Genomic DNA, 16,275 nt, shown 5'->3' with positions numbered 1-16,275 from the left:
CGGTTAAGAGTAGCGTTTTGTAGGACTTTTGTTTTGGTGTTGTGTGCTGGATTGAGATGTAAAATGTTATTTTTTACTTTGGGCCATGAACACAGAGTTTGCAGACTGTTCTCTGAGGGTTATGTGCACCATCTTAACCGGTACTGAGCTACTCTCAGAACTGGGGGTGTCCGTATGTAGTGCTACTGATGGTGGATTGCTGTTCCCATTGTACTGCCTTCTCCCCCAGATTTTACTTAGTTGGATTTTTAAGTCTGTGTCCATTGATGGGTATGACACAATATTTCACTGTGGTCTTGTTTGCTTTGTCCTGATAACTAGTGAGGCAGATGTCAATCCCGCCCCCCCCCCGTCTTTTTTAATACAGGAAAATTTAATATATCTGCTAGATACTAGAATAGCGTTGAAAATGGTAATGAGTGTAATCCTTGGTGGCATATGATAGATACATTTTAATGAACCGTTGAAATGATTTGCTAATGCTGATGATTGACAGTTGAGGGGCTTACGTGGCTTAATTCTGAGTTTTCTCTTTGTACATTCTAATCTGCGCTCAGTTCTATAAACCTGAATCTTTGAATTTGGCATAGTGATCTTATATTTGTGTTCCTACAGTACCATCAGTAAGCCATTAGTACCAGTGTCATTTTACTGATTTGAATATTAATGTTTCATATGTGTGCACAGATACCTGTTTAACATTTTTCTTTTAAATTAACATAAAAATATACGCATGTGATATTAAAAAATATAAAAAAGTAAAAAAAAATTAGTTTTTTCCCCCTGCCCCCCCCCCAGTTCTCCCTCTCAGAAACAAGAACTTTATTTATTTATTTAATTTTATGTTTTTAATTTACATCCAAGTTAGTTAGCATACAGTACAACAGTGATTTCAGGGGTACATTCCTTAATGGCCCTTGCCCATTTAGCCCATCCCCCTCCCACAACCCCTCCAGTAATCCTCTATTTGTTCTCCATATTTAAGAGTCTCTTATGTTTCCTTTTTTAATTTTCTTATTTTTTTTTAACGTTTATTATTGAGAGACAGAGAGAGAGCATGAGCAGGGGAGGGGCAGAGAGAGGAGACACAGAATCCGAAGCAGGCTCCAGGCTCCGAGCTCTCAGCACAGAGCCTGATGTGGGGCTCGAACCACAAACCATGAGATCGTGACCTGAGCCGAAGTCGGATGCTTAACCGACTGAGCCACCCAGGTGCCCCAAGAGTCTCTTATGTTTCATCCCCCTCCCTGTTTTTATATTCTTTTTGCTTCCCTTCCCTTGTGTTCATCTGTTCTGTTTCTAAAAATCCTCGTATGAGTGAAGTCATATGATATTTGTCTTTCTCTGACTAATTTCAGTTAGCATAATACCCTCTAGTTCTGTCCACGTAGTTGCAAATGGCAAGATTTCATTCTTTTTGATTGCCGAGTAATACTCCATTGTATATATATATACCACATCTTCTTTGCCCATTCATCCATCAATGGACATTTGGGTTCTTCCCATACTTTGGCTATTGTTGATAGTGCTGCTGTAAACATTGGGGTGCATGTGCCCCTTCAAAATAGCATACCTGTATCCCTTGGGTAAATACCTAGTAGTGCGATTGCTGGGTTGTAGAGTAGTTCTATTTTTAATTTTTTTTAATTTAATTTTTTTTAAATTTACATCCAAATTAGCATATAATGCAACAGTGATTTCAGGAGTAGATTTCTTAATGCCCCTTACCCATTTAGCCCATCCTCCCCTCCCCCCAGTAACCCTCTGTTTGTTCTCCATATTTATGCATCTCTTATGTTTTGTCCCCCTCTCTGTTTTATATTAGTTTTGTTTCCCTTCCTGTATGTTCATGTGTTTTGTCTTTTAAAGTCCTCATATGAGTGAAGTCATATGATATTTGTCTTTCTCTAATTTCACTTAGCATAATACCCTCCAGTTCCATCCACATAGTGCAAATGGCAAGATTTCATTCTTTTTGATTGCCGAGTAATACTCCATTGTATATATATACCACACCTTCTTTATCCATTCATCTATCGATGGAAATTTGGGCTCTTTCCACACTTTGGCTATTTTGATAGTGCTGCTATGAACATTGACCCCAATGTTCCCTTTGAACCTGACCCCATGTGTCCCTTTAAAACAGCACACCTGTATCCCGTGGATAAATGCCTAGTGGTGCAATTGCTGGGTCATAGGGTAGTTCTATTTTTAGTTTTTTGAGGAACCTCCATGCTGTTTTCCAGAGTGGCTGCACCAGCTTGCATTACCACCAACAGTGCGAAAGAGATCCTCTTTCTCTGCATCCTTGCCAACATCTGTTGTTGCCTGACTTGTTAATGTTAGCCATTCTGACAGGTGTGAGGTGGTATCTCAGTGTGGCTTTGATTTGTATCTCCCTGATGATGAGTGATGTTGAGCATTTTTTCATGTGTCGGTTGGCCATCTGGATGTCTTCTTTGGAGGAGTGTCTATTCATGTCTTTTGCCCATTTCTTCACTGGATTATTTGTTTTTCGGGTGTTGAGTTTGATAAGTTCTTTATAGATTTTGGATACTAACCCTTTATCTGATACATTGTTTGCAAATATCTTCTCCCATTCTGTTGGTTGCCTTTTAGTTTTACAGACTGTTTCCATCGCTGTTTAGAAGCTTTTTATTTTGATGAGGTCCCAATAGTTCATTTTTGCTTTGTTTCCCTTGCCTCCAGAGACATGTTGAGTAAGAAGTTGCTGTGGCCAAGATCAAAGAGGTTTTTGCCTGCTTTCTCCTCGAGGATTCTGATGGCTTCCCGTCTTACATTTAGGTCTTTCATCCATTTTGAGTTTATTTTTGGGTATGGTGTAAGAAAGTGGTTCAGGTTCATTTTTCTGCATGTTGCTGGCTGGTTTTCCCAGCACCACTTCCTGAAGAGACTGTCTTTATTCCATTGGACCTTCTTTCCTGCTTTGTCAGAGATCAGTTGACCATACATTTGTGGGTCCATTTCTGGGTTCTCTGTTCTGTTCCATTGATCTGAGTGTCTGTTTTTGTGCCAGTACCATACTGTCTTGATGATTACAGCTTTGTAGTACAGCTTGAAATCCTAGAAACAAGTACTTTAAAAAGATTCTTGGGGCACCTGGGTAGCTCAGTTGGTTGAGTATCTGACTCTTGATTTCAGCTCAGGTCACAATCCCAGCGTCTTGGGATCAAGCTCCACATTGGGCTCTGCACTGGGTGTGGAGTCTGCTTAAGATTCTCTTCTCTCTCTCTCTCTCTCTCTCTCTCCTCCCCCCTCCCTCCCCCTCTCCCCCATGTGTGAGCTCTCTCTCTCTCTCTCTCTCTCAAATAAATAAATAAATTAATTAACTTAAAAAATATTAAGGATTCTTGGGGCGCCTGGGTGGCTCAGTCGGTTAAGTGTCCAACTCGATTTGGGCTCAGATTATGATCTCAGTTTGTAGGATTGAGCCCTGTGTCGGGCTCTGTGTTGATGGTGTGGGGCCTGCTTGGGATTCTCTCTTTCTCGTTGCCTCTCTCTGTCCCTCCCCCACTCATTCTCTCTCTGTCTCAAAATAAATTAAAAAAAAGTCTTTTTCATTTCAGCATATATGAATTTTACTTTGTTCTTTCCAACTGCCATTGTGTAAGTGTATCATAATTCATAATTCATTTAGGTATTGATGTATATTCAGGCTAAAACAAAACCCACAAAACTTCAACTTAAAAAAAATTTTTTTAAAGTTTATTTTGAGAGAGAAAGAATGTGAATGGCAGAGGAGCAGAGAGAGAGAGAGGGAGAGAATCCCAAGCAGACTCCACACTGTCAGGGCAGAGCCCAGTACAGGTCTAGATAGATCCCACGACCCAGTGGTCACAACCGGAGCCAAAATCAAGAGTCAGTCGCTTAACTTACTGAGCCACCCAGGCGCCCCCAAAACTTCAACTTTCATAAACCCTTGCATTAGACTTTTTTGTACTTACTTAAATGCACACGTGTATATCTGTAGGATAGATTCTGGGAGGTTGAATTGCTGGGTCAAAGGGTTATGCATTCAGATAGATTTTGCCAAATTGCCTTTTAAAATTTGAAATAATTTATACTTTCCCAATAATGCTTCAGAGGAAACTGACCTATATTTAATGTTAACTTTCAAAAGTGCTCACCCTGTTTACTATGTACATGACTATAGTCATGATTTGAATAGAAGCTCTTTTGTGGTTTCCAGCTAGATGTATAGAATGTAGAACTTATGGGCCCTTTTTTTTTTTTTTTTTTTGCCTTTTTTCCTTTTATTTCTAAAACCAACAGAAAATGAACAGACTTTAGCTTTTTTTTTTTTTAAAGACAGCGAGAGAGTGGGGGAGGGGCAGAGAATCTTTTTAAGTTTGAGAGAGAAAGGAAGAGTGGGGAGGGAGGGAGGGAAGGCAAGCCTGGGGGAGGGGCAGAGGGAGAGAGAACCTCGAGCAGCCTCCACACTCAGCCTCCACACTCAGCCGGGAGCTCGATGTGGGGCTTCATCCCACAACCCTGGTATCATGACCTGAGCTGAAATCAAGGATTGGACATTAACCTACGGAGCCACCCAGGTGCCCCAACTTTAGCTGATTAATAATATGAAGTTATATAATCCATTAAAATTCAGATCTATGCAATGGTTATCCAAAGTCTTTCAGAATGTATGAAAGCTGATGCTTTAAAATTAGACATTAAATTAATTTAGATAATACTTCTGTTACCGCTTTAAAATAGATTCCTATCAGCAGTTTTTTTTTTTTTTAACATTAACTGCTTTCATTGATAGTCTTCAGTAATTTATTGTGTTTCTCATTATAAAAAGCCTGCTGTATATACAGTGTCAGATACTTTTTTTAAGTATTCTCGTTTGCAAGTGACTGAAGACAAACATGTTCACTTACGCACGAGGGAAATGGTTTTGGTTTCCGTAACTGGGAAATCCGAAGGATAGGTTCCACCAAGGACTCAAGAATTGTTAGTACTTACATGTCGCTTCTGCTTTTGTCCATCATCTTTACTCCCTTCTTCCGTGAGGGAAGTAGAGATGACTTAGCCATGGACAGCTCTGGCCTCATTCATGGAGAGAAAGGGCTTCAGAGCACTTCTCATCTGAATATAAAATCCCAAGGAGAGTCTTGCTGGCCTGCCCTGGGTCATATCTCCATGCCATACTGTGACTGGGGCCCCATCACAATCACGGCGTGGGGAAGGGAAATTCTCAAAAGGGAATGATGCCGGGAAAACACTGCTAATGAAAGAAATATGCCAAATTCTGGGCGGCTCGGTAGGTTAAGCGCCCGACATCGATTTAGGTCATCTCACGGTTGGTGGGTTTGAGCCCCACGTCGGACTCTGTGCTGACAGCTCCGAGCCAAGAGCCTGTTGCGGATTGTTGTCTTCCTTTCTCTCTCTGCCCCTCCCCGGCCTGTGCACTCTTACTCTCCCTCTCTCAAAGATAAATAAACTTAAAAGAAAAAAAAAGAGTTGGGTGTTCAGCTGGGGAGATGGAGTAGATGCCATGAAAAGGTAATATAATATGAGGTAACATGGTTCACAGAAGGCTGCATGAATTCAGAAGAGCCTGGGGAGATTAGCTTTTGAACGTAATGGTAAATACAGAGTTAAATCTCAAGGTGGTGGTATATTCCACACCAGTTGGTTTCTTTCTCCATAAGTCACTTGGACCCATCTTTTTGTTGTTATTCTCACAGCCAGACTCTGAATCCAGGTCTTTATCTTCTGCTTAATTGCAGACTATGCCCTGTCTCTGGTCTCTTCCTTCTTGTCCTGTTCCTTCTGTTCAGTGAAGCCAGAGAAGTCTTTCTGGAACAGTGTACCCTTGTCCCTGCCCTGCTTAAAAAACCTGGTAACCCTCATCACTGCCAGAATAAAGTACTCTACAGACTCCTAAAGACTCTACATTCTGGTCCCAGAACTGCTTTCCAGCCTTCCTTCTGGAATTCTTTACTTGGATGCTCTTTGACAGTGTTTTGCATAAACAGCTGAGGGAATGCAGAGACTGGGTCTGTAAGCAGTTTTGTCTCGTTTGCGGACTTGTTGTTTCTTCTCTTATTTGAGGGAATCCCTCTAGGTTCAGCCTTCCCTTTTACTCCTCTCTCTCATTTATATTCATACAGATGAAGCCCAGATAATTTCCAGGAGGCACTAAAATGGGCTGGGTTACCCATCATGGCGCTTATTATCACGGTGATTCTGGGATTTAATCGAATCTGTGAAAAGTGCATCTGTGTAGATGGTATCACTTTCGTGAAGTTTGCCGAGATGGAGGCTCACCAACAGTGTCTGGCCCAGGGTGATCCTTTGGACTTTTTTCTGCAGAAAGTAATGGATACATTTTTATTTGGAAAATCTTTTCAATGAATGGATATTGGGTGTGCATTGGATAAATTAAAATATCTTCACCTTTTATATTCTTTAGCATGCTTTTTTCTCCTGACACCCTACACCCTTTTAGTTATGAGACTAAGCTCAAAGTGAGGAGGTCTCTGGAATGAGGGAGGGGGCAGGCAGTTCAGAGGTTACCAGTAGCCCCAAATCATGGTTGATCGAAGCTAATTGTACAACAGTGAATTAAGGTTAACTTATCTTGTTAAAAATGTTTCTGATACTTAAAAATACTTTTCCTATTCTGTAAACATCATTGGAAGTAATAATAAAAAAATAATATAGGCACAGCTGTTTAGGAGACACTTGTTTCAACAAGTTTTCTTTTTAAAATTTATTTTTAGAACAAGTGCAAGCAGGGAGGAGGGGTGAAGGGAGGGAGGGACAGAGAGAGAGAGAGAGAGAGAGAGAGAGAGAGAATATTTTAAGTAGGCTTCATGCTCAGCTTGGAGCCCAATGTGGGGCTCGATCCCACGACCCTGGGATCATGACCTGAACCTAAATGAAGAGTCGGACCCTCAACTGACAGAGCCTCCCAGGTGCCCCTCAACAAGTTTTCTTATTATACAGTAGGGCTTATTAAAATCCCTCATAGATTCATTCAGAAAATTAGATGAGCTCCTATATGCTTGGTACAAACTAAGCTCTCAAATGCGCTGTATATTGATACATTTATATATATATATACATATATATTCCTGGACATCACATCTCATAACAGGTACCTACAGTTGCTTAACCCACTGCTAAAAAATGCATACAATCTGTGTCTGTTTCCTAGGTGAGCCTCCCTTTTTTCTTCTCTTTTTTACTTCTTCCTTTCTTCTGCCTTTCTGTCTCGGCCCTAACTTTGTGTTGCGCTGTGGAACTCTCCGATACGTGGCTCTCAGGAAGCATTTCTGGCAGAGGAGAAGGGGTGCTATACCAGAGAACTTCCTGTTTGTCGAGAGCCGTTTCTGTATCTCAGCTGACACAGTGTGAGCTCTCTTGTGCCTGTTACCTCACATGGGGATGTTTTTTTCTCATTTATGTTCTTTACAGATCTTTCACGAGCGCACTGTTACTTTTTACTATAGTTACCTGGAAACCACTTACCACCTCTAGATAATTGAGAGGTGATTACAATTAAATTTGTTTTTTTTTTTTTTTTACTTCTAGTTTGTGATACAGTGGGAAAACTTTGAGTTCGGATGTTTTTTGACTTAAAAACTAGAGCTGAATCATTGCTTCTTGATCCTGTTTTAACTTGACAGTTAATTAGAAAAATCGGAGTGTGCTTATCTGTTTTTTGAGGTGTATGTCCAGACAGGGAAAAGCTAGAAAACCGTAGTTTGCAGAAATGACGGATTGATTTGTAATTATGCCATTTCTTTATTTGCAGGTAGGCGAAAACCGAGAGTACATCGGCCTCGTTCTCCGATATTGGAAGAAAAAGACATCCCGCCCCTTGAATTTCCCAAGTCCTCTGAGGATTTAATGGTGCCTAATGAGCATATAATGAATGTCATTGCCATTTATGAGGTACTGCGGAACTTTGGCACCGTTTTAAGGTTGTCTCCTTTTCGCTTTGAGGACTTCTGCGCGGCTCTGGTGAGTCAGGAGCAGTGCACGCTTATGGCGGAAATGCACGTCGTGCTCTTGAAAGCGGTTTTGCGCGAAGAGGACACTTCCAATACTACCTTCGGACCTGCTGATCTGAAAGACAGCGTTAATTCCACGCTCTATTTCATCGACGGGATGACGTGGCCGGAGGTGCTGCGGGTGTACTGTGAGAGCGATAAGGAGTACCATCACGTTCTTCCTTACCAAGAAGCAGAGGACTATCCCTATGGACCAGTAGAGAACAAGATCAAAGTTCTGCAGTTCTTAGTCGATCAGTTTCTTACCACCAACATTGCGCGGGAGGAGTTGATGTCTGAAGGGGTGATCCAGTATGACGACCACTGTCGGGTTTGCCACAAACTTGGGGATTTGCTTTGCTGCGAGACGTGCTCGGCTGTGTACCATTTGGAATGTGTGAAGCCGCCTCTCGAGGAGGTGCCGGAGGACGAGTGGCAGTGTGAAGTCTGCGTAGCGCATAAGGTGCCTGGTGTGACCGACTGTGTCGCCGAAATCCAAAAAAACAAACCGTACATTCGACACGAACCTATTGGCTATGACCGAAGTCGAAGGAAATACTGGTTCCTAAACCGGAGACTCATAATGTAAGTGTGACGGTCTTAATTTTTGTGTGTGTTTAAAATCGAGCCAGTTTCCTTCCTGACTGAGAAAACCGAGCTCGGCCGCTGATGGAATATAAACCTTTGTGATCGAATAACGAGTTACGTAGTGAAGTAGTTTCTGACTTGAAGGAATACATACCTTAAAACAGCTTTTTAAGTTGTAGGGAAAGAAGAGTGTACGAAAACGTGCAAATTACACACCAGGGTATTAATTGCCTGGGATGGGAGATAGACTGTTACAAGGCAGATGCCACGGGGGGCCCTTCCCTGACTTTCTTCCCTGCATCCCTGCAGCCTATCGTGAGGCGATCGCCACCCTTATTTTGGTGTTAGGATTTTCCTCTCGTTTCGGTTTTGCTACATCCATACGTAAAATGGACCGGCAAGAACCAACCAGCCGTCTGAGGAAAGATCGGTTTTGTCATCATTGGCCGTAGTCTCCCAGGAGGAGAGAAGCTCTACAGACTCATGGTCGCAGCCTGACTTCTGCTTTTCTGAGGGTTTTCAAGAGGCTCTTCCAGGCAGGTCAGGGGGAAGGACAGGAGACCGTCTGGGAAAGCAGAGCATTTACCTCGGTCACGTGTCGGGCAGGGTCGGAGTAATGGACTTGGTTTTGACGTCTTGTAGAAATACGATCGGAGGGAGTGGGCTGCTTTGTATTTTCAGCTTCTGAAGTCTTCACAGCCTTCTTGCAGCTCTCAGAATTAGGTCAGATCTCATGAAACCAGTGGTGGGCTGAAAGGAACATCGAGCAGGGCTTGGAGAAGATAAGCAGGAACTTCCTCGGCGCCTGGGCAAGCCTCGCCAGGTAGAGGGAAGCGTCTCAGCCAGGCCCCCCCCTTCACTTACGGAGATGGTCCAGAGTAAACAGGTCCTCAGTTCTGTGCAGTCGTCGTCTTGCAGTGTTGCTGTTGAGAAATCTGAATCTGTTCGTTGATTCTTTGTATTGGACCTGTCGGGACTTACCTGGAAGCTTAGAATCTTCTCTTTGCTTGTAGCGTTTTGCAGTTTTAGAGTGATATGGCCTCGTCTGAGTCTTTTTTTTTATCCGCCGGGTGTTTGGTGGGCACTTTCAAATCTGGCAGTTGAGTCCTTCGGTTGAGAACTTGTCTTGAGAACTTCCTCCTCTCCTTTTCCCTGTTGTATTTATCTTGTGCTATTATTTTGTTGAACACTGGTCTTCCTGTTTTGGTCTTCTGATTTTCTTACCTTTTTCCTCCAGTTGTCCTCTTTGTCTTTTTTCTTCTTTGGGGTGGGAGGGAGGGAGGGAGGGAGGGAGGGAGGGAGGGAGGGAGTATATATGTGTGTTGTTCAGTTTTTCTGGAAGATTTCCCTATCTTAGTCTTTCAGCCCTACTATTTAGATTTTCTTTTTTTACTATCATATTTTTATTTTCTAAGAGCTCTTTTGTTCTTAGAATCTTCCTCCTTTAAAAAAGTAATAAGGGGCATGCACCTGGGTGGTTCACTCAGTTGAGCGTCTCACTTCAGCTCGGGTCATGATCTCACGGTTCCTGAGTTTGAGCCCCTGCATCGGGCTTGCTGCTGTCAGCCCAGAGCCCACCTCAGATCCTCTGTCCGTCTCCCCTCTTTGCCCCTCCCCTGCTCATGCCCGCGCATGCTCACGTGCACTCGCACGTGCTCTCTCTCTCTCTCTCTCTCTCTCAGAAATAAACATTAAAAAGACCTATAAGATAGGAGTAATTATAAAAAAAAAAAAAAAGTAATAAAATCCTGGACACCTGGATGGCTCAGTTGGTTAAGCACCCAACTTTTGTTTCAGCTCTGGTCATGATCTCACGGTTTGTGAGTTCGAGCCCGCTGTCGGGCTCCCAGGTGCCCCAAGTCAAATACAAAACTTTAAATATTATTGTTAGTGATAATTAAGTGTTCCTTGTCAATAATTTGAGTAAATTTTACCTCTCTTTAAAAGTTAGATTAAAATAAGACAATTTCAGTGTGATGCCCTCTTGTGGTAGATTATATGTGGACGCCTGGTGAAACTTGAAACCATGTGAATTATTCAGTTGACAGTATGTGGAGATTTGGTATATACTCTCCCTGGACGGTTAAAATGATAAATCAGTGGACTTATTGCCCAAGGGGGGCATACCTAAAGCAAAGTCTGGGGTAGTGAACCAATTTTTAATTGCAGTGCTATCTTTCCTATAGGCCCAGAGCCTGCTTGGGATTCTCTCTCTGCCCCTCCCCTGCTTGTGCACATGTTCTCTCTCTCTGTCTTTCAAAAATAAATAAGTAAACTTTAAAAAAAGTAAAACTGTTTTTTGGGGGCACCTGGCCCTGCTTAGTCGGAGGAACATGCAACTCTTGATCTCGGGGTTGTGAGTTAGAGCCCCACGTTGGGGGTGGAGATTACTTAAATAAATAAATATACTTAAAAACTTTTTTTCATTTTCAAATGTACTAAATTATAATTTTAAACCTATATTGCTTTGCACCCATACCTCCCCGTTCTAGCTTGTAAGCTGCCTATTTCCTTGCTAGCTTAATGCCATCAAACCTGCATCAGTAAGCCTTCTGGCCGTGTCCAGTTCTGTATATCCCGCAGTCTCCTGGACACGTTCACACAGCAGGCACCTCAAACACAACATGTCCAAAACTGAACTCGTCACTTCCCCCGCATTACCTACCCTTCACCCATTGATCCTATCTGTAGTAAATGGGATCAACCTTGCACCAGCTGCTCAAGCAAGAAACTCAGGAATAGGCTTTTGTTTTGTATTGTTTATTATACCTTTTAATTACTCCTTAAATTCTGAATCTGATTTTCTCCATTCTTGCTGCCCTTATTGTGACATAAGCCAACATCATCTGGATTGAACTCCTTTAGTAGTTGCCCCTGTGTGTAACTCCCCACTACCCAATTCAAGTCTCTGTTCCATAGCTGGATGATTTCAGCAATTTGGATCAGGTCTCTTTCTCCCTCAAGTTGGAAAACCTTTCAGTTACCTCCATTTGCTCTTAACAGAAAGTTCAAATTCCCCCATTTGCTCTTAACAGAAAGTTCACAGTTCCCTAATTTCGTACATTTAATTCTCTTGCTTCCCATTATCCCCCCCAATAAACAAACAAACAAACAAACAGACTAAAACATCCAGAATCTTTTGGCTTATTCTCAAGTCTTGGCCTATATAGGCCCTTTCCTAGGGCTTTCTTTCCCTGAACCTCTTTCCCTTTTGCACCTTGAAAGATTTTTTTTTTTTTTTAAGTTTAAGATTTTTATTTTTGAGAGAGAGAGTGTGAGTGGGAGAAGGGCAGAGAGAGAGGGAGGGAGTGAGAATCCCAAGCAGGCTCTGCACTGTCAGTGCAGAGCCCGACTTGGGGCTTGAACCTGCTAACTGCGAGATCATGACTTGAGTCAAAAGCAAGTCGGATGCTCAACTGACTGAGTCATCCAGGCGCCCCTCCTTTATTTATTTTTTTAAACACCCATCCCACTTGTAATTATTTGTTTTAAGGTAGATATCACATACTTCATAAGATGAAGAAAATAGTAGCAACTCTGCATATTATACCCAGTCGATGCTGGCAGCATTCTAAGTGTTTTATGTGTTTGAACTCAGTCCTCACAACAACGTTTTGATAGAAGTATTGCCACCCCATTTTTCAGACAGAAGTTGAGGCACAGAGAGGTTAAATAATGTATTCAGTGTCGCACAACTAGTCATAAGTAGCAGAATCAGGATTCAGTCCCAGGTATTCTGGCTCCAGAATGTGTGCTCCTGATCTGCTCGGACTGCCTGACCTAGCTGGTGCTTTAACTGCTAAATCCCTAGCTGGGTTGGTTTCCTGTGGCTGCTATAACCAAGTACCACAAACTGGGTGGCAGAAGTTTATTCTCTGGCAGTTGTGCCGGCTGGAAGTTTAAACTCAGGGTGGCAGTGGGGCCGTGTTCCCTTTGGAGGCCCTAGGAAAGAATCCATTCTTGCCTTTTCCAGCTTCTAGTGGCTCAAGTGTTCCTTGGCTCGTGAGCAACATAATTCCAATCTCTGCTTACCTCTGTCTCTTCAAGGAAGCCGAAGCCTTTTCCATCCAGTATCTCCAAATTCCTCCAGCCTTTCCCCATCACCCAGTTCCAAAGCCATGTTCCCATTCTTAGGTGTTTGTCAGAGGGCTCCATTTCCCCCGTACCGAAAGTTGAGTTTCCTAGGGTTGCCGTAACAAATCACCATACACGGAGTTGCTTCACACAACAGGAATTTGGTCTCTCACAGTTGTGAAGCCACAAGTCTGAAACCTCAGTGTCAGCAGGACTGGTTCTTTCTGGAGACTCTGAGGGAGACTGTTCCAAGCGCTAGTGGTCCCTGGCTGCCCTTGACATTTCTCGGCCTATAGGCAGATGGATCATGCGAATCTCTGCCCGCACCTTCACATCACCTTTCCTGTGTGTCCCTGTGTCTTCTCTTCCACTTACAAGGATACCAGATTTAATCACATTGTATCTGCAAAGACCCTGTTTCCAAATAAGGTCACGTTCTAAGGTTTCGGATGGACATAAATTTTGGAGGGATGCTATTCAACCCACTACTACTGTTCCTTACTCTTAGTTTCTGTGGGTTTGTTTAAAAATGAAACTGGAGACTTATTGTTAGTCTTAACCTCCTCCTTGTCTTGCCTGAGTGAAAGCCAAACAGACTTTAACATGGAGACCTGTAATATTTATGTTTGCTCTTAATTATGTTTTTGGCAGACGTTTTCATTCCAACCTGTCTTCCCTGCCACCCTGTGAGCTCCTTTGAGCTGATTAGTGTCTTTAGGAAAGCCAGGCCAGTGTGGGTGTGCAGAAGGAACATTGTAGGCACTGTAGGGACAGAGCGTCAATAGAAACCACATTCTGACCCCCAAACTAAATATACATACACATCAGTGTATATTTATATAGAAAAGCTTTTGTCACTTTTGTAATTAGAGCAAATAATTTTGATGATATAAACTCTGACAATGTGTGCCCAAGTCCGCAAGTATTGGGACAACTTGGCGGGGCACCTGGCTGGCTCAGTCAGTAGAGCATGTGACTTGTGATCTCAGGGTTGTGAGTTCAAGCCCTATGTTGGGTGTGGAAATGAAAAAAATAATAAAATAAAAAATAAAATAAAATAAAATAATGAAAATAAAACAATAAAAAAAAGCATTGGGACAACTTTTCACAAGGTGCCTGGCTGGCTCAGTCAGTAGAACATGTGACTCTTGATCTCAGGGTTGAGTTTGAGACCCTCCTTGGGCACAGACATTGCTTTAAAAAAAAAAAAAAAAACAAAACAGAACAGCTTTTCTTTGAAAACATTAGCAGTTATTGTTCACTCTGTTTTGTTACTTTATGCTTTTAACAAATTTATCCTTCTACAGCTTCAAGAAGAAAAAAGTTGTCAGTGTTGTGTATTACCTTTGATGAGCAGAATAAAAAAGTTACTGGGCACCACATTTGTAGAGGGACATTTAAGGGAAGAAAATCAGGGGAGTGAAGACTGGAAAATGTGCTGTAAAGAATGACTAAGGGCGCCTGGGTGGCTCAGTTAAGCGTCTGACTCTTGGTCTTGGCTCAGGTCAGTATCTCATGGTTCATGAGTTCGAGCCCCACATTGGACACCATGCTGACAGTGCTTGAGATTCTCTGTCTCTTCCTCTCTTTCTGCCCCTCCCCAACATGTGCTGTCTCTCAAAATAAACTTAAAAAAAAAAAAAAAAAAAAAAGAATGATTAAAATATTTGAGCATGTTTGGCCTGAAGAGAAAAAACAGCAAAATTACAGATGTGAAAGATTTGAAGTGAATGATTTGAAGGACTGTGTGTGGAGGATATGTTAGTTTTATTTCACATAACTCCAGCAGGCAGAACCAGGCCTAATTGGCGGAAATACCAGGTTTGTGTCATGACATTAAAAGGAAGAACTTTCTAAAAGGGCAATTCCAATCCAGAACGGACTGCTATATGAAGTAGTGAGTTCTCCTTTAAGATGAAACTTAAGATTAAAATTGAAATTATTCTTTGTTTAAATGGAAATTATGCAGGTGTCTATATGGATTAAGTCAGCTATTAGGAACCTTTTTTCAGTAGTATGTGAGTTACTTGAAAAAATAGAATGTCCATTTAATTAAATTGGCTCCCATAGAACCCATTTTCATGTGAAAATGAAATCATTTGAAATCTTATGCTTGTAAATTGTTTTCTAACCCCAAAATGTTTTTATACAGAATGTTTCTCTTGTTTCATTGAAACTGGTAGATATTTCTGAATAAAGAGGATAAAGCACATTGTAAAAGAAAGAATTTAACATCTTTATAACAGTGAAATCCTTAAGATTGATATTTTAGATAATAATCAGGCTGTCCTATAACTCTTACGCTCAAAGCTAAGTACTTTCTGATTTGATATTGTCACTTAATTAGAGTTTTGATACAGTATTGCCTTTTGAAAGCATTTTATTAGTCTTTTTGATTAGAGGACTCTGACATCTTTAACATTGTAAATTGGGATAAGATTGTTGTCATCACTCAGTCATGAGAAGTCAGTAAAAATACCCTTATAGAGCAGATTTTTAAAAAAATGATTTTCAGCAATTTTTTAGAAAGCTTCTAACAGAGCAATATACTAATTTCATATGTTAGCAGATGCTGATTTTAAAGAGCAAAGCAGGGGGTGCTTGGCTGGTTCAGTTGGAAGAGCATGCGACTCCATCTCAGGGCTATGAGTTCGAGCCCCAGGTTTGGGGTAGAGATTACTTAAATAAAACTTAAATGCTATCTCGCTTTGCTCTTTCTTTTTTTTTCTGTTAATGTTTGAAAAGTTTTGATAATTTCGATATCCATTTATTTATCCATGACTTGATATGTCCCGTCTTTCTTTAGAATTACTGGATGATTCATTCCTGGAATTCTGCTCAATTTTTATTTATTTACTACCTTAATAGTAGTAATCATATTTTATATTTATTGATTACTAACAATGTGCCTGGGTACTACAATCTGTGCCTTATTACAACACCTCTAATTCTTATTGCTGACCCTTAAAATAGATACTCTTATTCCCATTTTAGCAGCTAGGTGAGGCTCAGAGAGGTGGTGTCTTTTTCATGGTTGCATATCTCATAAACGCCTGAACCCATTTTAAAGCCAGATCCTTCTTTAAAAAAAAAATTTTTTTTTAATGTTTATTTTTGAGAGGGAGGGAGGGGCAGAGAAGAGGAAGACCAGAACCGAAGCAGGCTCCAGGCTCTGAGCTGTCAGCACAGAGCCCCACGTGGGGCTCGAACACACAGATCATGAAATCATGAATTGAGCCAAAGTCAGATGCTCAACCATCTGAGCCACCCAGGCGCCCCTAAAGCCAAGTCTTTCTTGAAGCCTAGTTCTTCCAGCTTTGTGAGTTTGCTGTTGAGTAGACAGGAAGGTTAAACTCTCGGCAGGTACCTCACACATGCTCCTGGACTCCTTTCGAATGAGAGAATATCATCGCATGTATTTCTCATAGTCCCGTCGTAGGCCTGAATTTGCCTTGGGTTTGTAGTTAGTGGCCATCCCTGCTGGAGTCTACACCTCCGTTACAAGTGGGTGGGACCTTTGGAGAGATGTAGGCAGGGCTGGGGGCTGCTCCTCTTCTCCCCATTTTGAACTTGGTCCGTAAGAAGGGAA

At 41.8% G+C, this 16,275-nt stretch overlaps 1 protein-coding gene across 15 annotated transcripts in view; it reads left to right on the top strand.

Moving 5' to 3' along the window:
• The window catches only part of BPTF (bromodomain PHD finger transcription factor), a 149,804-nt gene that overhangs the window by 32,734 nt on the left and 100,795 nt on the right, over nt 1-16,275 (top strand). For all 15 annotated transcript variants that reach the window (XM_086687773.1, XM_086687767.1, XM_086687771.1 and 12 more), the window contains exon 2: nt 7,787-8,609. In XM_086687773.1, the coding sequence (XP_086543899.1) occupies nt 7,787-8,609 (823 nt within the window). The remainder of the gene's footprint in view (nt 1-7,786; nt 8,610-16,275) is intronic.

Source organism: Puma concolor, chromosome E1 (genome assembly GCF_028749965.1).
Source record: "Puma concolor isolate L17-30 chromosome E1, mPumCon1.1.hap2, whole genome shotgun sequence".
Taxonomy (NCBI): Eukaryota; Metazoa; Chordata; class Mammalia; order Carnivora; family Felidae; genus Puma; species Puma concolor.
The sequence above is the reverse complement of the archived record's forward strand: the minus strand, read 5'-3'. Positions and strand labels throughout refer to the sequence as shown.